The following is a 24556-nucleotide window of genomic DNA, read 5'->3' as shown; positions in this document are numbered from 1 at the left end:
TTTCTAGCCCAGAACCTTAACCACTAGACCAAACTGGCTCTCATCTCTGTAATGAACTCCAGTGTCTAGGATGCTGCACTGCATATCTTTATTTTGGGTTTGGTTGATGGAAGATGTTTCACAGGGTAAAACTTATATAAGTTGCCCCTCTTTCTCCTCTGTTTTTTCCCTCACTGATTGCTAATGGTAGCACGCTATTCCTGCATTTGTGTAGTATGTAATTGACAGAGGTCCACTGTACTTTCTGACAGAGCAAGAACATGGTCATACCAAACATTCTCATTTGTAATAAGATGGCTTTCCTCTGGCCAAAGCTTGACTTGGAACCTGGCCAATTTTCCTAATCCAGTGGGTCTCCCTAAGTTCAAGGAACTTAGCTCTTCTTCCCAAAGTCACAATTTCTGTGTCCCATATTACAGTATATATATGAACTTAGTGGCATGCACACACATTTTGAAGGGATTGTGGAAGCACTAAAATTGTTACTTTTGCCTTTGCTTCTCCTGGCTTTGGATGGTTGGCTGGGAAAGTGAAGGAAAGTGGAAGGTGTAAATGTGCATGAACTACATGTGACAGGCCATCTCAGAGATCTTGCTGATCAATATTTGCTGAATTCCTTTCCTTTCCTTTCCTTTCCAAACATTACCCTTCATTCAGGAACACTGGAAGAAGATGGTCCATTATTTGAAGAGTGACAAATCTGGCACAGCTACAGATGACCTTCTTTCCTCTTCTTCTTTACCCCCTATTGTTTTATCTTGCTTGGCCATTTCTCTAATGCATAGTTGGTGTCCTGCTGAGATGGATTGGCTGCTATTGTCAGATGTTAAACTAGAGAAGTCACACTCTTCCCAATACCATTAACCTCCTTCACCATGCACTAACTTGAACTAATGGGAATTTTTCATGTCTATTAAGATTTGCTCTTAATCTTTTTTGATGCATTTGCTCAGATTGGCAATGATTCAAATTAAATAGCTTTAGTGTAACATTCCAAAATAGTAAGGTTGTGGTTCTTTTTCCTTGGTGATTTATTGACTTAAAAGCTCAAAGGCTTGACTACGGAAAGTGTTTGGTACAGGCAGCCTTTTTTTCTAGACCAGAAGCTTTTGCTAGACATATTATTTGTAAAGAATTTTCAGACACCTACATCCAAGGAGTTGGACACTTCTTAATGCAACTTGGGGTAATTCCATCTTTGTATTGTGATGGAAGATAAGGAAAAAAAACATGGAAATCATGAAAAATGTGGGAGTTGCATTGGTTGTTTCCCACAGCAGGAATGCCGGTTATGTCAACAAGCAGCTGCCATCTGTCATGTTCACTGTTTCAATGTGCCTGGTACATCGTAACACTTCACATGTCATTTACTGATTGCATGTTTGATTTGCAGGGAAGGGAGGCGTCCATAGCCCGGACTGTTATCTCTGGGTTGAGGGAATGGAATGTGTTTGGGTTTTCTCAAATGCTCAAGGTTGCTTTCCCAGGAATGGTGAAGACAGTTACTGGCACATGAGGGGGCGGGGTGTTAGAATGGCTGGGTGGGGGGAGGTCTTACGTTTTGAGCCGAGGGTTCTTAATTTGTATTTGGTGCGCTTTTGCTCATTCTCAGCTTTCTCTGCACTTGCATACTAATCCTTCAATAAACCAGATTTCATAAAGTTCACTTGTGAGTCTGGCTTTGTTAGGTTAGGCAACCATTACATAAAGCTAAGAATCTTAAACCCTTACTGCTAACCTCTATCCAGAGCAATCTGTGAAGAACTAAAGTTAGCGATGACTGAGCCTACTCCTTACTCGGGGGAAAGCGAGTATTCAGATGCTGGGGAGCCGGATTCCATGGCTAAGAGAAGTGGGAAAGAACCCACTCCGGAGTCGGAGGACCTGTCGGGGGTTTCGAGTCCCAGTCCTGCGATTCAGAAGGCTGTGAAGTCCAAAGTGGTGAAGAAAGCAGAAGAGGCGCCGACTGAACAGGTGATGTGGGATGAGGAGCAGGGACCCCTACCAGGGACGTCAAGGATGTCTTGGAAGCTGAGGTACCCGTTGTCCCCAAATGTAGCCATGGCCGGTGAGAGAGGGTCGGAGGACTCTGGAACCCCTGTGAAAGTACAAGGGTGGGAAGCCAGGTTACAATCCCTAGAAGAAATGGTGTTGAAAATATCGTTGGCTTTGTGGGACCCAGTTGGAGAGAGAAGGGAGCACCATTCCCGACAGTCGTCCCCCTCTCCTCCCCCTCCCCGGGTGTGAGGATGAGAGGTTGGAGGAGACATCGGGCGGGTTCACCATCTAGCAGTCCCAGACGATCATCCCCATCGCCCCCGCGGCATTCGGACGACCGAGGAAGGAGAATGGAAAGAGGGGAGAAGAGACATCCCAAAGTCAGGATTTCGGATTCCCCCCCCCAGACGGAAGATCGATGGGTGCCAAGCGAAAGGCTGGGCAGAAGGAGAGGAAGAAGAGCCCGCTGGGCGCTAGATACAGGGAGTTTACGGTCAAGTTTGATGGGGACCCCATGAAGGTGTCATTTTTCCTGACAAATGCTAAGAGCTATATGGAGGAGTTTGGGACACTGTTTCCTTCTGAGAGGGCTAAGTTAAATGCTGTGGCCACCAAACTGGAAGGCAGGGCAGCTGATTGGTTCGTACAATTGACTGAAATGGAGGCCCTAGAATTGAACGAGTTCGAGGAATTCTTGTGGGCGCTCAAATTACATTTTGCTGACCCGTTGGCAAAGGAGAAAGCCAAAGTGGCCCTGAGGGAGTTGATCCAGGGATCAAGGTCTGTTGCAGACTACGCCTTAGAGTTCCAAGCTTTAGCTGCCAAGGTGGACGATTGGTCGCAGACGGCTTTGATAGAAATGTTCAAGGATGGTTTGCGACCCGAATTGTTGAGGTGGTCGTTGGGGAGAGCAGACCCAACCACTCTATATGACTGGATACAGCTGGCAGGGAACGTGGAGCAAGCCCATGCGAAGTTTGCTCAAAGCAAGAGAGGTCCCAAGCAAATGGCCATGATGAGAGCTGCCAAACCCACGGGCACCGCAGCCAGAGCAGGGCGAACGGCATGGCAGGAGGGGAGGGAGAGCCGCTACGCCAAAGGGCAGTGCCTCCGATGTGGGAAGGAGGGCCACCGGGCGGCGGCATGCCCAAAAGGGAAACCTGAGGAGCGTCAGGGGAGATCATCGGGAAAGTCACCCACCTTGCCCAGGAAGATGAAGGCGGCTGTAGCTGAGGGCGAAGAAGAAGGAGTCCCGTATTTCGTAGAGGAGGGGGAGCCCGAATTGCTCCAGCCGGTGGGAAACGCCAGCCACCTGCTCTAAAGGGCGCCGCTGGGCAGGTGGAAGAGGGAGGGCGCGACTACCCCTCGGTGAGTGGAAACTTTCCTACGTTGTCAGTGAAAGTTAAGTTGGGCTCCCGAACAAGAACTGTCGAAGCATGGGCATTGGTCGACTCAGGGTGTTCCCGCTGCTTGATGCACCTGGACGTGGTGGATGCGCTGGAATTACCCACGTTCCCCCTAAAACACCCTATGATTTTTACCCAGTTGGATGGTTCTACGACAGGGGGGAAGCCAGTCACCCATTTTACGGGTATGGTGGCATTGCAGATGGGCAGCCACTGGGAAGGGCTGCCATTTGTCATGGCGCCTGTGGGAGGGCCGTTGGTCATTCTGGGGATGCCCTGGTTGGTCCAACAAAACCCACACATAAACTGGGTGCACCGGACTTTGACATTTGGGGATGGGTTCTATCAAATCCCTATAGAAGAAGACGCTCCACAGGCTGCAATGGGGAGGGCGTCGGCGGCGACCCCGCATCTCGCTGCCACCCCCCTGGAGGGCCTGCCGGAGCAATACCAGAGTTTTGCAGATGTGTTTGGGGAAAAGGAGGCGGACCAACTTCCTCCTCACCAGAGAACTGACTGTGCAATAGAGTTGGTCCCTAATGCGCAGCTGCCCAAACTGAAAATCTATGCCATGACGCAAAAGGAGCTGGCAGCGTTGCGTGAGTTTGTGGACAAAAATCTAGCTAGGGGTTTTATTGAGCCAGCTAATTCGCCGGTTGGTGCCCCTGTCTTGTTCTGAGCAAAGAAGGATGGGACTTTGAGACTATGTACGGATTACCGCGGGCTCAATGCGGTCTCGATCCTAAACAAATATCCTCTGCCCCTCTTAAAAGACATGCTAGCACATCTGTCTAAAGGGAAAATCTTCTCTAAACTGGACTTGAGGGAGGCATATTTCCGTATCCGTATATGGGAAGGGGATGAATGGAAGACTGCTTTCAATTGCCCTCTGGGTTCCTTCCAGTACAAGGTTCTGCCGTTTGGGTTGGCAGGGGCACCTGGGGTGTTTATGCAGCTAATTAATGAGGTGTTACATGATCATTTGTTCAAGGGAGTTTTGGTGTATTTGGATGATGTGTTGATTTACACTGAAACAATGGAAGAACATGAGCGTTTGGTGAAACAGATGCTTAGCAAACTAAGAAAGGCAGAGTTGTATGCTAAGCTCTCTAAATGTGAATTTCATAAGACACAACTTGACTATTTGGGGTACAGAATTTTGGATGCAGGGGTTGAAATGGACCCTGCCAAGGTTCAGGCTATTTTGGACTGGGAGCGCCTGCGCACACACAGGCAGCTCCAAAGTTTCCTTGGCTTCTGTAACTATTATCGCCAGTTCATCCAGGGGTTCGCTGAGATTGCATTGCCTCTAACTGATTTATTGAAAACCAAGGGGCGGGGTGACACACGGAGGGTGAAAAACCCGGGGGCTTTGCTCAATTGGATGCCTCAATGCCAGTCGGCGCTTGACAAGCTTAAGAGATTGTTCACTGCTGAACCTATTCTGCAACATCCTGATCCCGATAAGCCCTTTGTGGTTCAGGTGGATGCTTCTGATTTTTCCATTGGGGCTCTCTTGATGCAAGCCGATGCTGCTGGTTGCCTCAAGCCTTGTGCGTGCTTGTCCCGAAAGTTTTCTGAAACAGAAAGACGGTGGCATGTCTGGGAGAAAGAGGCTTTTGCAGTGAAAGCAGCTTAGGACACTTGGCGCCACCTTTTAGAGGGGGCTAAATTTCCGTTTGAAGTGTGGACGGACCATAAGAATTTAGAAGCCCTTAGCACGCCTCGCAAACTCAGCCTAAGAAGGTTCGTTGGGCTCAGTTCTTTAGCCGTTTTGATTTCCAGTTAAAGTTCATCCCAGGAAAGAAAAACTTCCTGGCCGATGCGCTTTCCCGCTTGCCTCAGGATTCAGCCCAGGCACCTGACGTCGTGGGGACGCTTTGGACAGAGCCCCAATTGGGGATGCAAGCTGTCACACGCAGCCAGACCCGTGGGCAGTTGCCCTCAGCGTCAGTTTCACCGGCTGCTAGAGCGCCGGCTGTTCCTTCCCAATTGCAAGAAAAGTTTCTCTCAGAGCTGAAATCTGACACCTGGCTGCAAGCGAATAGAGACAATGTTACTTTTGACAAAGGCTTCGCTTGGAGGCAGAATCACCTCTATGTGCCTGACAGTTTGCGAAAGGAAATCTTAAGGGGGTCTCATGATGATAAGCGGGCAGGTCATTTTGGATTTGTAAAGACCCTACACCTGGTCCGCAGGCAATTTTGGTGGCCCTCCTTAAGACGTGATGTCAAGGACTATGTTGCTTCTTGTCCAGTTTGTGCCATGTCAAAACGGAAGGGGGGTAAGCCTCAGGGCACACAACCATTACACCATCTAACATCAAGTCTAAGGAACATGAACAAGGTATCCATTAAGCCATGGGAAAGGGAGGAATCAGCTCTTTTAAGTGGCTTCGTTCTAGAATAAAGATTCTTATCAAGCCAAACTATGTTAAGTATCTGGGAAGCTTATGCTGAATTTGAACTAGGGAGGTTGATGTAAAAATGGTAGCTGATGTCTGCAACCCCTGTAAAACACTGTTAATGAATCAGGATACTTGACCAGTTATAGTTATCTCTGACAGCATTCCAGCTATATGAAAGATTGGTAATTGAGAAATATTTCTGAGAAATGTAGCTTCATTTCCCTCCTGTTTCAACTGGATAGATTTTGATATTTTATCATTTGGATTACCAAACAAGCTATCTCAGTTCTGATAGATTTAAAATCATCATCAGCATCATGTGCTTTGGGTAAATGGATTAAATATATTTCTTACCTCAATGAAACAAACTTTTAGTTTTATTGGATTGTTTTAAATTACTTGCTGTACTTCGTCATTCATTACTACACTTCCCTTCATGCTGTGTCCCTAATAACTTCAGCTGTAGGCAGAATTATAATATGTAATACAGACAAATGGAGGACAAAGAGCTGGAACAAATCCAATTGCCATATTACAGCTCTGTTGGAGAAAAGTGGCCTTTGTTCTTCCACTTACAGAACATTAGTGATGATTATTTTATTATTACTGAATATGCATCATATACTGTAGATAAATTGTTTATTGTGACAACTATTTTTCAAAGAAAAATATTACTCAAAGAATCACAGTGAAAAACATGCCCATATTCTCCTCTATAAGCTCAGAATCAGCTTAGACAAAAGCCATTTTTGCTAAGTGTATGAGGATGGAGATATAGAATTATATGTGCTCTTCCATGAAGCTGATATCCATACGTTCAGATAAAAGTGGAACCTATGCACAAGTATACTTAAATACACAATTTTTCTCTATAGGGAAAGGTATACTGGAAATCCTTTCTAGAATTGTGTAGTAGATACATTGACTATACAGAGAAGGGAAGTACAGCCTTTAGTGACTGTATTCAGCTGAATTGACCCTTTACACCTATAAACGATTCCATTTGTGACTAGACTTCTAAATACATACAATTTTGGGGACACGCCACTCCACCTCACCTCTGCTAATGTTTAGTTTAATAACTGAATGGCTAAAAATCTCTCCTGTTTCAATTGCATGGAATGACAGATAACCTGCATGAAGCTTTCCAGCGAATGTATGGAAATTAAAGAAAGAGAAAATTATGCATAATCCCCCTTCTTCTACTCTTTTCCTTCATCCATTAAAAGGCTAAAAGGCATTAAAATATCCTGGCATTACAAGACTACCCAAAAATACAAAATGCAAAAGCACATTTCCAGAGTCCATTAGAGTACCGGTCTTCATACTTGGAAATACAAACTTTGAAGATATAATTATACAGTGTGAGCAAGAAATATGTCCATGAGCACTTTCACATATAAACATCAAATTTGCTGATCTTTAAAGACTTGGCATGGTGCAATTTTGAAGGTTGCCAGGAACTTCCTCAGTGTTAGGAAAACCTTCCTCACATATTTTGACTGGGTAACCAAATGCATGTTTGGGAGTATGTATGGTTAGAGAATGAGAAAGAGACATTATGAGGAGATAATCCATAGTGACACTATCATAGTTGAGCAAAGAGAAACAGGCCAGGAAAGTAAGAAGAACAAATACTAGAAATAAATGGGGAACAAGCACAGATGTCCACAGGGGTACGTGTGTCAAAAAGTCAAGACACCCCCCTGTGGATGCCCCAGGGAATGAATAATCCAAGGCTTTAGTTCTAGATCCATTTTATTCCATTAAAAGCAACATCTTGAATATTAAGTTCAATTGCTAAGAAACTAGCTAAAGAGCCTGTTGCTCTGTTCAGTAGGTCATATTGTAGTTCTTGTATGAACTGACACTCAACCCTAAGCATTCTTGTTAAGTGTTTCAGATGAGGCCTACACGGATAACATTTTTGGTGTGGTATAAGGTATCACGCAAAAGCATTGGCCACTTTATTCTATATTAATATATTGTGAAATGAATTCCATTTTTTCTTTCTATAATTTTGAAGGATTTTTTTTTTGATAATGGCTTCTGAATATGCTATTTGTGTAATTACAGGGTATATTTTAGTCATATTGTGAGAAAGGAAGCAGCTGTAATTATGTGCACCTGAAGCTTCTTGCGGATACAAATTATGGCTCTACTCATAAAATTGGCTACAGGCTGTCAAAGTGTTTTGGGCTGTTAGGTTAATTAACGTAGGTCAGCAAACCCTTTGAACCACAATTCAAAGCATCAGGATCTGTGAAGCACACTGTATACAAGTCAACCTGGAAATCGTAGTAGTCATTCAAAACTTCAATATTTTAAAAGTTGCAGTTATTGACAACTATTAAAATAAATGTATAGCATTCTTAATACATTTGTGTAGCAATAACATCTCAGATTAAAAATACAAGTACTTTAGACAGTCGAAGGTAATGTAATGATCAGTCCATTTGGAACCATATACAGTATAACAATACTATGAAGATTTTTTTAAAATGCACTCATAGGACATCTAGATCTTCAAAAACCAACCCAGGTTTCTCTGTCATTTCTACCTCTACCTCTACCTCTGTCTCATCAATATCTATCTATATCATCTATCTATCTATATGTATCTATATGAATTGTGACTGAGGGCCATTGTATACATCTTTACCAATTTTTGATGCCACCTTTTGCTGGATGACCTTCTGATGTATTGTGCCAGATTGCATATGAATCTGACCATAGTATGGAAAGTTGCCATGTTAATACCCAGAACTTATTCAATATGTTGTATTCAAACCAATTGGGAATTTTGTGAAGCAATACAGGTATTATGTGTGCCAGGAGACATACTGAAGAATGATGAAAAAACCAGCATTGTCAAGGAATACCAGTGACAGTCATGATAACATCTGGTTCTGTGTGTGCTTGTCCCAAGGGGATGCTGTCAATACTACCACTTTTTGGCCATGAAGATGAACCTAATGTGTCCTCCAAAAGTAACCCATGAGTACACAGGGCAGGAAAAATGGGATTAGAGGCAGAATATGTTTTGATATGTATCATATTCCCTTTTTCTCTGCCTGCAATGCTAAAAGGCAGTAAAGTTTTTGTGATACTGTTTCTAGGCTAAGTCTCTCCCCACAGTGATTTCCTGATGTCAGGAGAATCTGGATCTTCCAATCTTTTATAAGTAACAATGAGGAAGAAAGACAAATCACATTTTCTCCTGAGAAAGTTTCTTTTTTCTCTTTCCTTCTTATAAATGGTTATTTCCATTCATCAGGGACAAGTTAATAAGATTTCAGGCAGAACGCTATTCAGAGACATGTTCTTAAGTCTCTGAAATAAGAGTTGGCTGTTTTGAATTAATTGTATTAGCTATACAAAAATTACAGGAACAGTAAAGAATCAAATCACAGTAGAATAAGGAAACGGGATGATACTATTATTAGTTTTTTTTATGGTGGTAACACAAATCACATATTGCCATTGGCCTTTCAACTCTTAAAATGCCATTGGCCTTTCAACTCTTAGAAAAATGTGGAGTCCTTAACTGTCTTTCTATCAGCTGTGAACTTTAGCAGTTTTAGTGATTCTGCCCTTCTAAAGGTAGAACTGGGAGGTCCCTTTGTAGCTGAGCGACAACCAGAAGACTATGTTGTAGTTCAAATTGGACAAATAGAAGATGCCAGTCCTAAAAGGAGACGTCAAAAGCAAGTAAGACTTTAAAAATTTGAATCTGCTTCCTCCTCTTACAGATCTGCCCGTAGTCCTCTATCAAGCAATGTGGAAAGGATTAGAAGTCCTAGGGCTCTCCAAGGAAAGTGTGCATAGGGTTCTAGAGCCTAAAGCAGATTTCAACATGAAAAATTACATTAGCAAATGTACCAAGAGTGTTTATATTTGTATGCCATTTTTTTAAAATCTATTCAATTGTGTCCGATTCTCAGAGACTGCCTGGACAAATCCCTGCAGTTTTCTTGGCAAGATTTTCAGAAGTGGTTTGCCATTGCCTTCTTCCTAGGGCTGAGAGTGTGACTGGCCCAAGGCAGGACTGGAACTCATGGTTTCCCAGTTTCTAGCTTGGTACCTTAACCATTACACTAAACTGGTTCTTGTGTGTGCCATGTAATCTTGCACATTACTACTAAGAAATAAACCCAACTGGTTACCTGGTATATGAGCAGAGGGATGCAGGTTAAAAGGATTTGATAACATTTACATCTTTCTTTCACATTAAAAGTTGAGGTGACTTATATGGGATGTTTTTCATCCAGCCATTAAATGCAGACATTAGAGCAGGTCTTGATGAGAGATAGTGAAGACAGTAGTGTTAAATGCTTGACTTTATAAGGTTAATTGCTTAGTTTACATATACAAGCAAGAAAGGAGAGCAGTAGGCATAGTTACAAGGCAGACAGTCTCTCAGTAAGAAACCTGGGGAGCTTCCAGGTATATAATACATTATAATTACAGCTGACTTCAGTTGTGCTTTCCCTGTTTTCCCCAAAATATCAATTCGTTGTTTCAAACTGCCATCTTGTGTCTCTGGGCAACATTCATTATATGAATATTTATTAAATACATGCATATCTTTTGCCCATATGGTCAGGAGAGATGGAGGGGCATGATCTATTCATTCCCTCCCCTATCAACCAGTGGAAAAGAAGGATGAAACTTAGCTGCTTTAAGGCATTTTTCCCCAAAACAATTCACTTCCAGTTGGAAGATGACTTAAAACTGTGGACCATGGCAAGGTTAAAAAAAGGTGTTTGCTCCTTTCCTTATAAATTCCTTTGGCTACAAAAGACACCCCTCCCCCTCCACACTTTAAAGCAAACAGAAAATCATGGGTTTAATGTGCAGTATTCTAATTTGATCCCCTGACACATCAATATTTTATCCCTAATGTGTTCACACCCATTAGGATATAATTCCTGTTACTTCCCATTGATCAACTGACCATCTTGAGCATTATCTTAATCAAGGAATGACTCTCACCAAATATACTGTAAATATTACTGGATTTTAAGATCTCTATATGCCAACATACCTGGACTGTTTTAATTATTTCCTTCCTTTTTTTTTGCAGATCTTATATAATTGGACTCTTCCATTAAATCTGAAGAAAAATGAGCAAGTTGTTGTGACTAGAATCTTTGAGACAGTGAACAGGTTGGATCATGAATCCAATGAAACCCATTAAAACTATTTTATATTAATTTAAGAATTATTTATACAGTTGCTCTAATTGGAATATTCATTATCATGGTAGGTGGGTGAGTGGGTGGGAGCACTTCATGTGCTGCATAATGCTCCCCTCTGACTCTTTGAATTGAATCTAGCAAGATTTTGTCTCATGAACCCCCTTTTCTTCTCTTTTTCTGGGAAAAAGAAGGCTGCCAAGACATATCCTTTCTTCCTCCTTACCCAACCATATTTAGTTCTTCACATCGCATAATATATGTTTATACTGATGTGTATTTGTATACAGGTAGTCCTCATTTAGATTAGTTTGGTTAAAGTGGTAGCTAAGTGACATGGTCACTAAGTGAACCATGTGCCAGAGAGAGAGAGAGAGAGAGACAGACAGTCAGTCAGACAGACATGCTGTGAAGATCACTGGTTGTTGCTGTCTCATTCAGATAAAGTTCTCTCCTACAGTGCCCTGTGCCTGACCCATTTTTCCCCCTTTTTTTTTTCTCTTTGCAGGGCAGAGAGATTGCTTAAACAAGCTAACTCTTCCTGAGCTGCTTTTCTTCCCAACACACCACTTCCCTAAAGAGTGCTAACCTTAAGTTAACAAGCTCAGCTCTGGACCTTAATTAATGGATTAGAACCCTGGCTGCCTTGCTGCTGCCTGAAATTGACCTGTCCTTAACCAGTTTCACACTGAAGGAGTAGATGCGCATTGGTTGCAAAGTTACTTTTTCATCACTGTCCTAATTGTGAATGGTTGCTATCCGAAGCAGTCAGTAAACAAGAACAACCTGTATATCCTTGCATCTAAATCTCTTTTCAGAAGTTCTGTTTTAGTGCTAGTTGTGAAAATGACCTAAAAAAAGATCTCAATATTTTAAAATATTCTAAATCATTGCATCAACTATTTTGAAACAGAGTAATAGCAGCAAGATAAATAGCTTAAATTTTAAGAATTAGTACTGCTTAAAACTTCAAGCAGTATGAACGTGTAGTCATTTCTACTTCGGTCTACCAAATAGAATTTTGAACTCTCTTTCAACAGAAAAGAAACTTCCATAAGTATCCAAGCATTTCTTCAGGAATCAGAAACCATTCCTCTTTCTGTGACACATCAGTATCTCCATGCAAATGTAGAGGCTCAAGTCACAATAGCATCAGTCATTTTAGCAGGAGTTTATGTTCTGATCGTGTTTGAGGTAAGCATAATCATTTTATTCAAGGGCAATAGGAGCAGAATTGTTTTTGTCAGTTAATATACTCCGGAAATACCAAGCTGAAAATTGGAATAAGAATCAGTACATTTCTGTAAAGTACATCTACAGGCCTACATCAATCTCGGTATATTTTCATTTGATTTTTTTTCATTGATTTTCAGTAACTTTTCATTCTATTTTAAACCCTCCATTTCTGTAAGGTTGAAAACCAGTTATAGCATAGATCTCAACCCCATGATAAATTAAACTCAGTTTTTTAAATGATCACTTGGAACTCTGATCAATCCCACCAACCCTTCATAGGAACATAGTAATTAAACAGGAAATGCTTAACATTCTGATTGCTGGTAATCACACTGCAAGCTATTTTGGTTCTTAGCTATCTTTTTGGTCAGAAAGATGCCAGGCTTGTATTGGCAGGTCTGTGATGAGAAGAAAGAAAAAAATCCCATCCATTTTATTTCTCTTTCCCCCAAATCACTCATTAGCACCACATAATACTCTTGTACTTGTGTAAGAGTTGGAACAGAAGTAGCAGAATGTAGTTTGACCTGCTAAGCAACGAGGCAGAATGACAGATCTCTGAGCAACCTATGGGTCATATGTTATTTCAGTTCCTTTTTTTCAACTCCTGGAGCTCAACAAGATTTTTTCTTTTTGGTGCCTTTGAGTCAGCATTGATTCCTGGCGACTGCCTGGACAAGTGTCTGCAGTTTTCTCAGCAGGATTTTGGAAGTGGTTTGCCTTTGCCCTCTTCCTAGGCTGAGAGAGAGGGACTGGCCCAAGGTCACCCAGCTGGTTTTTGGGCTGCTTAATTTCACTGGAAATCCCCCCAGTAATGGTTATGCTATTTTTCATGAAGAGGCTGAAAGGATTACTGTAGTTCTATTAATCCTACCCTCTTCCTCTGGAAAAGGGCCAGAAATCCCAGTGGTGACATCAGTATCATGTCTCTGGTACCGCTTGGCAAGGTAAAAACAAATGTAGACCCCTGCCATTTAGTGGGTCTTGATATGGAGAGTTTGAAGCATAGTGGTGTTACTAAGCTATTATGAAGTTATGAAGAAGTGAAATGTTTGCATCTCTCATCAACTGCTTTACTCTTTTATACATAATAGAGAGGACAGCTGCTAAATAGGTGCTTGGAGATACAATTCTTGAATAGTTTGTGAAAGAGTGTCTAAGTCAAGCGTTGGTTCTAGGTCACTGTCCTTTCCCTCGGTCATTTGCTTGGAAAATGCTAGCTGCTTTCTGATTTATTTCCTTTTTAGGCACTATTGGAGCTCTGGACAATTCACATTGTATAGCTATATTCTCCCATGTTAGATTTTTCTCCTCCACAGCAGAATTTAGTTCACGTAGCTGTAGTTAATTTTTTAAAATAGTTGCATTTCCACTATAACTTTTGAAGAACCACGTCTTCCCCCATCAACAGATGTAAGATTTTTCTGTCTCTATAATATAATAAAAAGTGTGACTTGGGCTGAAAATTAAGAATGCATTTAAACACCGGGTGGCACTGCTTGCTGTTCGAAATCTTACCTATTGCTCTGATTTTGTCTTACTTCCTTACAGAGAGAACGCTTTTTGACTAACAGTCAGGAGGGTGCCATCCCCCCCCCCCCAGGAAAAAAAACCCTAAACTTTCAAGGGCATCTACTTTTTAAAGTTTTATATTTCCTCCTGCTTCATGACATTCATATTGAGAAGTGCCACTTTTTTATAGGAATGATGCACATGCCCCATCTTGTATCTTATTTGTGTTTTCCTTCTTTGGTGGAGGTGTGCTGAGTAAATTGAACGTTACCATGCCATAGTCAGTCAGCCCAAGGCACCGAAGGGAAAACACAATGAGAAAGTTTTTTAAAAGTTAACAAGAACAGTCTTCCACCTGTCTGTGTGTGTGTGTGTGCGCACGTGCAGGCATGCGCATAAATATACAGTATGTGGAACAGAAATAGCTTCAAAAGAACTGAGATGGTCAAAGAGACAATACTACCATAATGTTTGAACGTACAAAAATATACCGAACTGGAGAAAGTGAGGCTTTAAAAATAGGAAGCAGGCTTTTTAAGGAAAGCTTGGTTTGTTTATTTTTAATAGAACTATTTTGCATCTGTTATTGCTCATTAGGATCCACAGTATTCCAGGGAAACAACTAAAAAAGAGTAGTTTAATGACATGAGCAAATTAAGTACAGATGTTTATTCTTTTGACATTCTGTGGGTTTTGCTCATGTATCTTTATCTGGTGCAGTAGGAACATGGAGTTTGGAAAAAATATGGAAATCCAAGCCATCAGGGTATAATGGCTAGGTATCATTTCTTAGGAAGCTGTTTTAATTTTCTTTGGCTATCCTGATCAAGTTGATAAAGTGGAACCTGATCAAACCTCCTCCTCCTCCTCCTCCTCCCCCCTTATATGTACAAGAATCCCCAGCTGGGGTCTGACCCAGAAATGGTATCAATAGCTCGACCCCCCTTGCCCAAAATATATCAAAGGGCAAACTCAGTGTTATTTACTGCTGCATGTGTAGCCAGACTAATTGTCATGGTTCCTGTTCCAATGTTCCTGTGAACATCATAACCAGTTCCCATGCCATGCTGGTGCTGACACGTGTTACTGTTCGGGAGGGCGCTGCTCTTGTTTTTTGTACCAGGCACTGATGTAGAGACTTTGGAATCTCTATTCGGGTTATCTCGTCTGTTCAAGGAGACTTTCCTGAAGACCAGCAGGAACTGTTAGGAACACCTGCAGGCTGCAGGGAGTGGACTCTTTCTGACCCTGGGAGGAGGGATTGGAACTGTCTAAGCTTTAATTGTTTGGAAGACCTGCGCTTTTGCCGTTCTCAGCTTTGCTCTTGAACTTGCATACTATCCAGTAATAAATCAGATATCCATAAGCTTCTTGTGTGAGTCTGGTTGGAAACTTGGGGATAGGTGTTCATCACACTAATATCGTTTTCCCTGGTCCTTTCTTTTCAAGGCTAAACATACTTAGTTTCTTCAAGGCCCTTGACTCTCATTGCCATTTCCTGAATCTGTACTGTTCTTTCTGAATACTTCCCAAACTGTGGCATCTAGAAATAGAAACAATATTTGAGGTGGCTTTGACCAGCACTGAACATAGTGGAGATATTACTTCTTGTGATTTCATAGCTATGCATTCATAGATGCAGCCTAAAGTAGCACTTGACTTTCTTTGTGTTCATTTCACCCTACTGACTCATACTCATTTTGTGATGAAGTACAGTTCATTTTGAATGATCTTTTGCAGCCTCAGGAAATGGGCTTATTATTTATATATGTTGATTTTTAAATCTATGGCTAAGCTCAAACACTTAGTCTAACTGGTGGTGTGTATATGCTGTATTACATACTTTATATTTGTGGTGTGTAAAGCTGGATCTATCATCCCTTCAATTAATTGCAGTGGATTCTATAAGAATTCACTTTTTCAAGGGATACGAGGACATTCCTAGACTCTAGGCAGCATGGTGGCACTTTCATTTTCTTTATACTGGGTTTCAGCTTTGTAACACAGGATTACAATGACATCCTGATTTAGTGGACTTCAGCGCAATGGACTTCAGATGCAGCAAATGAAATTCCCATTGTATTTACACCATTTTACATCATTTGTGTAATGAAATCATTAAGTAAATGCTGCAAACAATGTCACCAATTTGTGAGATGACAACATTATACAAATAATATAAACAAAAATGCAAATAGATGATATACTTTCTGGTTTAATGGACAGTCATGAATAACAGACACCTCTTTCCCACAACTGGTCTGTTGCCTAGTGATTTTGAACAGGAAGTTAATTAAAAAACACTCTATTCCCTAAATCACCCCATAGGAACAGTGAATAACCCTCTGAGTCTTAAATATACAATTGTCTCTTTCTGCCTTGATTGTAAATTGTTGCCATTGTCAAAACTGTGACTAATGCTGTCCTGCAATAACCAAATGGCCTAATCTTCCATCAAACCTTTTTCCTGTTGCGCTGATTAATCACCAAAATTTCCATGGGGAATAGTGTGAGGACTGGTGTTATCTGTGCTGAGGTCTACATTAAACCACGTCCCAAGTTGTTCAACATCAGAGCATGGATGCATCATCTTGTGTACTAGTTATATAGCCATGCAGGTACTCATTTACACTCCATCAATCACTATGAGAGTGTTGTGGTCATTTGACACTTTTGATTGGTGGAAGACATGCTTCTAAAAAGACAGCAAAAACAGATTGGCTGATAGCCTGAAGGCAAATACACAGATAACTGAGTGGAGCAACCTGGTTGGCTGGCTGACTGACAGGTGTGCAAGGGAGGTGATAGCATATGGAAGGAGCTAGCTTTGCAGGAGGGTGTTATGGTGGGTGTTTTAATGTTGATACATGCATTTGTGTGAATGGATGTAGGTGGAAATATGATTAATAATGAAGGATTGTGGATGAAGAGATAATGGGTGACTGTGTGTAACAGAGAGTGAATGAATGAGAGACTGAACAGAAGATGGCTAAGGAAGAAAAGGAATGCCCAGTTTTGCCTTTGGCCCTGTTGGATTCCCCAGTGCACCTTGTCATAAGGAAATAGCTCTTGATCAAAAAGAATACCCACCTTTAACCAAACTGCTGATTAATTCTAACTATTGTGAGGCATTATATAATCCTGGAGTATGTAAAATTAGACTGCTATATGGCTTGGCACCAAAATACTTTCAGAACCACCTTCTCAGCTGTAATTGTCCCATTTAATATGTTCAGTTTTGGAGATATTCTTGGTGATTTCCCACTTCAGTGAGATGAGGTGGGATACGTGTTGCAGGCCACACAGTGTTACCTTTCTATTATGACCTTGGTATTCTAGAATATAGTAGCCTTTCTTTGGAAATCAGATTTCATCCATTATTAATTGCTTTTGGATGCTAGTTATCAAAGCTCTTACAGAGTTTTTGATGGTTGCTTAAATGATGCTATGTATTGTTCTGATGCTTCACTATTTTTATTTTTATGAACAGTTTTTGCTGATTATTATTTATTAAGATGGACATTTTAATTAAATTGCATTAATTTAATTTCTTAATATTGACTGTGTGAATATTTTATAGCACTTTCTTGGGTTAACTGCCAGGAGTCATTAGAAAATATGCTAGCATTCAAGAATGATCAGTCAATCAGTCAATCAATCAATCAATCAATCAATCAATCAATGCTTCAGTCTTTGTGATGCATTCAGATTGGGAGCTTAGGTGAACTCTGCTAGTTAATGTTGCTTTTTATTAGTTGGTATGATTGTTTTGATCTTGGACATTGTGGTTTAGATTGCTAAACTGTTGCTTTAACCTTGTTCAATTAAAAAGCAATTAAAAACACCTTGTATGCTAGCCTGAGTCATTGCTGTGAGATAGGTGGCATATAAAACATATAAACAAACAAGCAAATATAGTTCCTAGTAAGAAACTACTGTATATGGAAGAAGTCTCATCTTAAACATTGTGCACTTATATACAGATAGACATTTACTTGTCTTAAATATCACACCCATGGCAAGTCTTGATATATGTTTAATACATGTTTTCTTCCATATAATTAGGTTAATTCCTTCCATATAAATAGCCAGGCAGGTTTGTATGTATGTTTATATAGGTAGATTTGCTATATGATCAGCATTTAAAGGTTTCAGCAGTATAAGGACCTACAGTAAAGTAGTTAAAAAATCAGTATTCATTCATCATGCTGTTCTTGGGAATTTTAAATTAGAGTAAGAGTCTTAAATTTCAACCTAATACAGTGTTTCTCAGCCTTGGCAACTTTAAGATGTGTGGACTTCAACTCCCAGAATTGCCCAGCCGGCCATGGGAGTTGAAGTCCACACATCTTAAAGTTGCCAAGGTTGAGAAACTCTGACCTGATAGTTGGAGCAAGATTCATGTACCTTGAACTGTTCCAATGAACAAATAGTCCTGTATAGAACTTTGAACTTTTACAGTATTGTAAGACTGTACCAAGACATATGAATTTACTTTGAGCATCACTCTTCAGGGTTAACAAACTGTTAGCCTGTTTCCAATCTGGCTCTGAGAGCAACATCAGCGTTCATTAATTCTTCAGCTGAATTCTCAGATTGTTTTACCTGGAGAAGTCTTAGGGAATTGGGAATAAACACAATTGTCTCACTTGAACAATCTGAGCTCTTTAGTGCCATAAGCCATCAGCCAAATTTCTGTTTAAATTTTTGGATTTCCACTCTATGTCTCCAAAGTGTGAAGTTTAGCTGTGCTGTTGCCACTGGCAACTAATTTATTCTTTTCTGATGACCTCTGCCAGATGGCACAGAGTAACTAATTCCTAAAAATAGAACACTTTGAAAGTACAAATTCCAATATCTGAAATCAGCTTTCTAATAGCTATTGTTTTTTGGAAAAGAGCCTGGGTAGATTTCATCAAAACCAACTATTTCTAAAAATTTGTGTTCAGCTTTATGCTACCACCTACCTTGTTTTACAGCAAATTAAATTTTCTCATAATTCTGACAAAAATTGCAGACAGTCAAATAGCATGTTAAAATTCAGATTAGCATTTCATTTGCAATTTGAAGGCACTGAGTGAGCTGGAATGATTTTGCCAGGTTTCAAATAGGCTTTTAGAAGATATCTCTTTAGTGGTGCCTTACCTTAATATGTTTTAGGCTATTTATTTTCTCCATTGGATTCTATAATAAATTTCTATAGCATTGTTTATATTTATGATATCCAAGTACTGCTGCAAAATTATGCTAATTTTGTTTATCACATGTTTATTTGCATTTCTTCTGTGTTGCATTGTTGCTTTCTGAGGGCGTGGCTGTGAATGGTGAAATGAATAACAAGATTTGTATTCCAGTTATAAGGACTGTGCACACTTTGAAAATAATTTGGAAGAAATGCTTTGCAACTTGCTGAAGCAGAGCAATTTGGCTATTCATGAAAGCAGCCTATCTTTTTCCATGTGAGCCTGAAAAAAAAAAGGCGTGTCTGCTTTAAAATATCAGTTCATTAAAGTTAATGTAACTTTTAAGGCTGTTGTACTTTTCTTCTGTTTTGTGCGGAAGCCTGAATAAAGATCAATTCCTTTAATGCAGGGTTTTTTAAAGTGTGGTCTTAGGACCCCTGGAGGTCCCCCAACACCCTCTCAAAATCAAAATTATTTGCCAGTCTATGTTGAAAAATAATACAATATTAAAATCCCATCAAACAATCACGAGAAGCAGTAGCAGCAGCAACTGCATCAATTTTAATTCTTAATTTGGTAAATCTCTCTCTCTCTCCCTCTCTCCCTCTCTCCCTCCCATACAAACAAAAGTTCTTTTCAGATCCTCCATAATTTTTAAAAGTGGGTAGGGGTCCTGAGAGAAAAAAGTTTAAGAAACACTTCTTTGATGAATAGCAAAGAGGGGCTGGGTTGCTGTTTGTGTGGACTCTTAAGAGTTTTTTCAAATCATTCTCAAAGTGTGAATAGCCATTTCACTTACTGTTGGATGGATTTGTCTTTTTCTGTAGAGGAATTTATCTCTGGCCTCGAGAAGGAGATGGGAGAGTGACATGATTTCTCAGCCCTGGGAAAGTAGAAACCCAGGGAGTGAGAGACTCAGAACAGCCTTGTGGTCCTTACAAAAGGGCAGTGAAGATTTTGGTCTGGCTGTCAGGACTCTGTTATTCTACCTTACTACCACAAAGATGATTCTTCAGATCCTTGTCTTGCCCCTTCCTTGATCTGGCTTACCTCAAAGGGCTCAGTCTTTTGCCCTCTCTTTCCTTATTAAACCAAATAGTAGCAAATTTCAACAACAAACATTCGCTGATAGATTTTTGTGACAGATGGTCATTGGGGAAAAATGCAATCCCCTACTTTTACTGTTAAAATGGCAGCTACTGAGTGTTACTGTTCTTACTAAATGGAAATGAATTCCTTCCTGAGAACAGATATTTCAGTGCATGAAGGACAAATATGTGAGTGAACAGTAGAGGTTAGCAATGCCTCCAGTTGCATTTAAAGTTTCATACGGAGGTCACTTCAAGCAGATTTCTGAGGTCATTTTATTTATTTATTTATTTATTAGCTGCCTCAGTTGCCGAAGCAACTCTAGATGGCATTCAGGGAAATAAACCACGGACACCGCTGCAACAATTGGAAATGTAACACTTGATGCTGGGGAACAAACAATACCACATAACACTCATTTAACCTGGATAATGAAAGGCAGAGAGAAGTTGCTGGATTCGTTGTATAATTTATCAGATGAAAGGAAATTTAAACGACAATAATGTTTTCAATTCTGGCTGGGAAAGCAGTGAATGTTTTAGAAGTCAAAACTACAGGTTCTTTTTTTACCGTGGGATCTTCTACAGCCCTACCTTTGAGCTAGGAATTTTGGAAAGAACATTCTCAAGGATGACTGAAGTTTGGTGAAATCCACTTAGGTTCTTACCTCAAAGGAATATGAAGATGATGTCAGAGATCTGAATTTGTTTCAGCCTGTTCTATTTTCAGAAATGTATCCAGGAGGTCACCAGAAAGGAATAATTTAGCTGCTTGTAAGAAAAACACCAAAACTGTTACACATTGATGGTATATAGAAGGCCAAAAAGAAAGAAAGAATTTTATTAGAAATGTAAAGTCCATCCCTCCATTTAACACTGTATGTGACTTGTGGCCTTTTAGACAGTCCTTAACTCTTCCTCCTCAGACAACCCTCAGAAGATTTTTATGTCAGTGGATTGCGGTTTGAAAAAGGCCTAGAGCAACAACTTTACACCTGATTAATTAAAGAAAAATGACCCTAAGTGTTAATGTAGACAACCCAATCAAGGATGGATTCTGAAATAGGGAATAAGGTTTTGTGGCTAAACAACAATGGCTCAAGTGTGAGCTTTTCCTTATTCAACAGGGATTTTCATATGCATCTTTCTTATCAGACAGCCTTGCATTCTCCAAAATGCTGTTTTTGAATGTTGGTTAGATCTTCAAGTCTGGTGACCACCCCCACCCCCTGGGCACCTGGTAGCTGGCTGCAGAAGAGAAAATAAAATTGCTCAATAGGTATTCCCAGAATAATTTTAGGAGTGTACTTGGCCATCTTCAGAAATTATTCTGATGAGGGATTGAAATGTGATGCCTTTAGAGAGGCTCCTAACGTCATGCTGCTCATCTTAATCCTATCTCCACCTGAAGGACAGCCCTGAAATATAAACCTTTACATATGAATGTTCTCCATAAATGTGATATGCCTGTGATTTCATATTTTCCCTCTATGATAATGACATATAAAAAGTTGTCTGGATCCCAGTACATACATCTTTTTTATAATGTCATAATGCTATTATAAATGAAATTTGATTGTATCAAGCATTTATAAACTGTATAATGAAGAAGAAAATTAAAACTCTTATGCAGCATATATAAGTGTGTGTTTGTGTGCGCGCGTATATATATACTGTATATACACATACACATAATATACACATACACATACATACACACATACACCATGAATTCCATAGGTATTGTCATGAGTACTGATGGCAAGCAGGAGGGGGCCTCTATCCAGGGGGGAAAACGCATGCGTAGTACTGAGGAATTAAGCAGCCATTCAAAGAGACACAGATCAGACCCGCCTTAACTTTTGGGGTTTATCTGTCTGGGTTTTTCCCACACTTCTTCAGTTTGTTAGGATTCTGTTTTATGTAGCAGTAATAAACACTAGAGACCTACTCCTCGTCTCAGCGTGATTTCTGACTGTTAGGACAGGTATTTTTGAATTTGGGCAAACAAAACTCTGTGATAAGAATGTAATATATATATAACATTGAAAAAAATATGTCCATAGAATGATTCTGCATCTAGGCTTTTCTAAGTTTTTTTTAACGATGTAACTGATATAAAGGCTTATTCCTTATTCCACTTTTAGACATTATAAACAGTTGATTTAGAGTCAAGGAAGCATTAATTTTGTAGACCACTGTTGTCTTCTGCAAGTATTACATTTTCTAAAATGCCTTTTCAAGTTGGTTACCACAAAAGTGGGTGACAATATTTCAAAATGTCAGGATGATGCGGCACATACATTTCTGATCAATAATACAGCTTTTTCAGATTGCATAGAGCTTTTTCCCCAGGTTATTATTTTTAATCCTCAATTTCCTGGAGTGAGAGAGTGGAAAGGGCATTTTGATAGGGTGGTGTTGCATCTATTGCAGTGCCTGTGAAGGATCTTCATCCAAGAGGAATCCAGTACCCCCTTCTTGGCTCCACTCCAGAAATTTACTGCTCTCCACAGTCTCTCCTGAAGGCCCAAGGTTACTCAGGATATGGGGCAAGAAGCTGCAGGGGGGGAGGAGAGGTATGGAAAATCAAGCGTTATGAAATTTGTCACATTTCACCCCTCCTGCAGCAGTGCCGAGCTAGTCGGCAGAGGGAGAGAGATTCTGCAGCCATGTTTAAAGTCTTGCATCTGGCTATTTTAAAAAAAATACTATTATAATTTTAAAATTGTCTAGATGGTGTTTTGGTATTCTTTAAAATACAGAATAATCAGACTAATGCATGGATTTTCCCTCCCAAACTATGGAAAAACAGTATTTATTTAACTGTTTTTATAGCCCGCCCCCAAAGACTCCGGATAGGTTTTAACATTTTAAAGGTGATGAAAAATACCCCAATAAAGGGGGAATTTAATAAAACCCAAGATGACACCAATGATACCTAATTCGAGTTGATGATTCAGTGAAATAAAACGGTCTCAGTGATTTTCTGAACGCCATGAGAGAGGGAGTTTAAAGAAACCCTAGAGGTGAAGAGTTCCAGAGTTCCAGAGCCACCACAGAGAAGACATGTTGCCTTGTCTATTTACCCGCAAGAAGAAAGACTCTTAATAGGCCTTCTGGAGAGGTTCTCACCAAACAGGCAGATTCAACTCATTATAAATGGAAAGAAATCCTATGGAACATTCAGTGAGCTGGCAGATTATTGTATGTTTACACCCATAACAGGTCTTTGCAAATTATTCAGAGGAGTACTTTGCTTATGTCAAGATTTCATTAGCAGTCCTGTTTGTGCATGTGCAGATGACCTTGTCCTGTTCAGACTATGCAGCCAGACAAGGTCTTAAAAACACACTTTATTAAATAATTATTTACAATAATTAAGTCCTTGAATACGAAGACTCAAATCAAAAGGCCCAACTGGACACAACAGGCAGCGAAACAGGACTCTCTCACTGGACAGGAAGACTGGATGTGACTGAAACGCAATGTACTGGAAGCAACAGATCTCAAACTGGAATGGAGTGCTGGAACTGTTCTGGCACTGGATCGCTGGCAGTCTGGAACTGGATTGGGTCTGGACACAGCAACTGGAGCTTGGAAGCAGGACTCGAACTCAAGACACAAAGCTGGTCTTGGCTAGGAACTCTGGACTCAGGTGAGACTCAATGCAGAACTGGAACTCAGAGCAAGACTGGACTTGACTAAGGTCTCTGAACTGATTGTGGCTTGAAGTAGGACTGGAACTTGGAGCAAGTCTGGACTTGGCTGGAAGCCCTGGACTAGACTGGATTCTCTGGACTAGGGACTTGGAGCAAGGCTGGGAACTCAGAGCAAGGTTGGACTCAGCTGGAAGTCCCGGACTAGACTAGATTCTCTGGACTGAAGGCTTAGAGCAAGGCTTGGAACTTGGAACAAGGCTGGACTTGGCTGGAAGCCCCGGACTAGGCTGGATTCTTTGGACTGGAGACTTGAAGCAAGGCCAGAAACTCAGAACAAGGCGGGACTCAGCTGGAAGCCCCAGGATAGGCTGGTTTCTCTGGATTAGAGACTTGGAGCAAGGCTTCGAACTTTGAGCAAGGCTGGACTTGGCTGGAAGCCCTGAATGAGGCTGGATTCTCTGGACTGGAGACTTGGAGCAAGGCTGGAAACTAGGAATAAGACTGGACCTGGCTGGAAGCCCCGGACTGGACTGGAACACAGATCCAGAACAAGATAGGTGTGAAGTACCTCAACACAGCTGAGTATGCAAAGCGCAGTTGGACTGGAGCGAGAACACATGGTGGCGCTGGAATTTCAAGGCACAAGGAAGCTGCTTGGAAGATGGCAGAGTTTCAAGGCTGGAAGCAAGACTGAGACTGCTGGGCTTGGCAAGCAAAGGATCCTCGATGGCAGCAGGGACAGGATGTAAATCCTCTTCAGAGCAAAACAAAGGCACTGGTTCCTCTTTGGCAACAGACGCTGTCTCCGATGCTGGTAGGGACTCTCCTGCGGATGCTGCAGGCTTGTAGGATTGGTTGTCTCTGGC

At 40.8% G+C, this 24556-nt stretch overlaps 1 protein-coding gene across 1 annotated transcript in view; it reads left to right on the top strand.

The window, feature by feature from the left end:
* The window catches only part of OCA2 (OCA2 melanosomal transmembrane protein), a 188332-nt gene that overhangs the window by 28671 nt on the left and 135105 nt on the right, over nt 1-24556 (top strand). Inside the window, exons 6-8 of the mRNA XM_063304410.1 lie at nt 9374-9522; nt 10898-10980; nt 12050-12203. Of these exons, the coding sequence (XP_063160480.1) occupies nt 9374-9522; nt 10898-10980; nt 12050-12203 (386 nt within the window). The remainder of the gene's footprint in view (nt 1-9373; nt 9523-10897; nt 10981-12049; nt 12204-24556) is intronic.

The sequence above is a fragment of the Candoia aspera genome, chromosome 5, assembly GCF_035149785.1.
Source record: "Candoia aspera isolate rCanAsp1 chromosome 5, rCanAsp1.hap2, whole genome shotgun sequence".
Taxonomy (NCBI): Eukaryota; Metazoa; Chordata; class Lepidosauria; order Squamata; family Boidae; genus Candoia; species Candoia aspera.
This window is presented reverse-complemented; position numbering and strand designations above follow the sequence as displayed.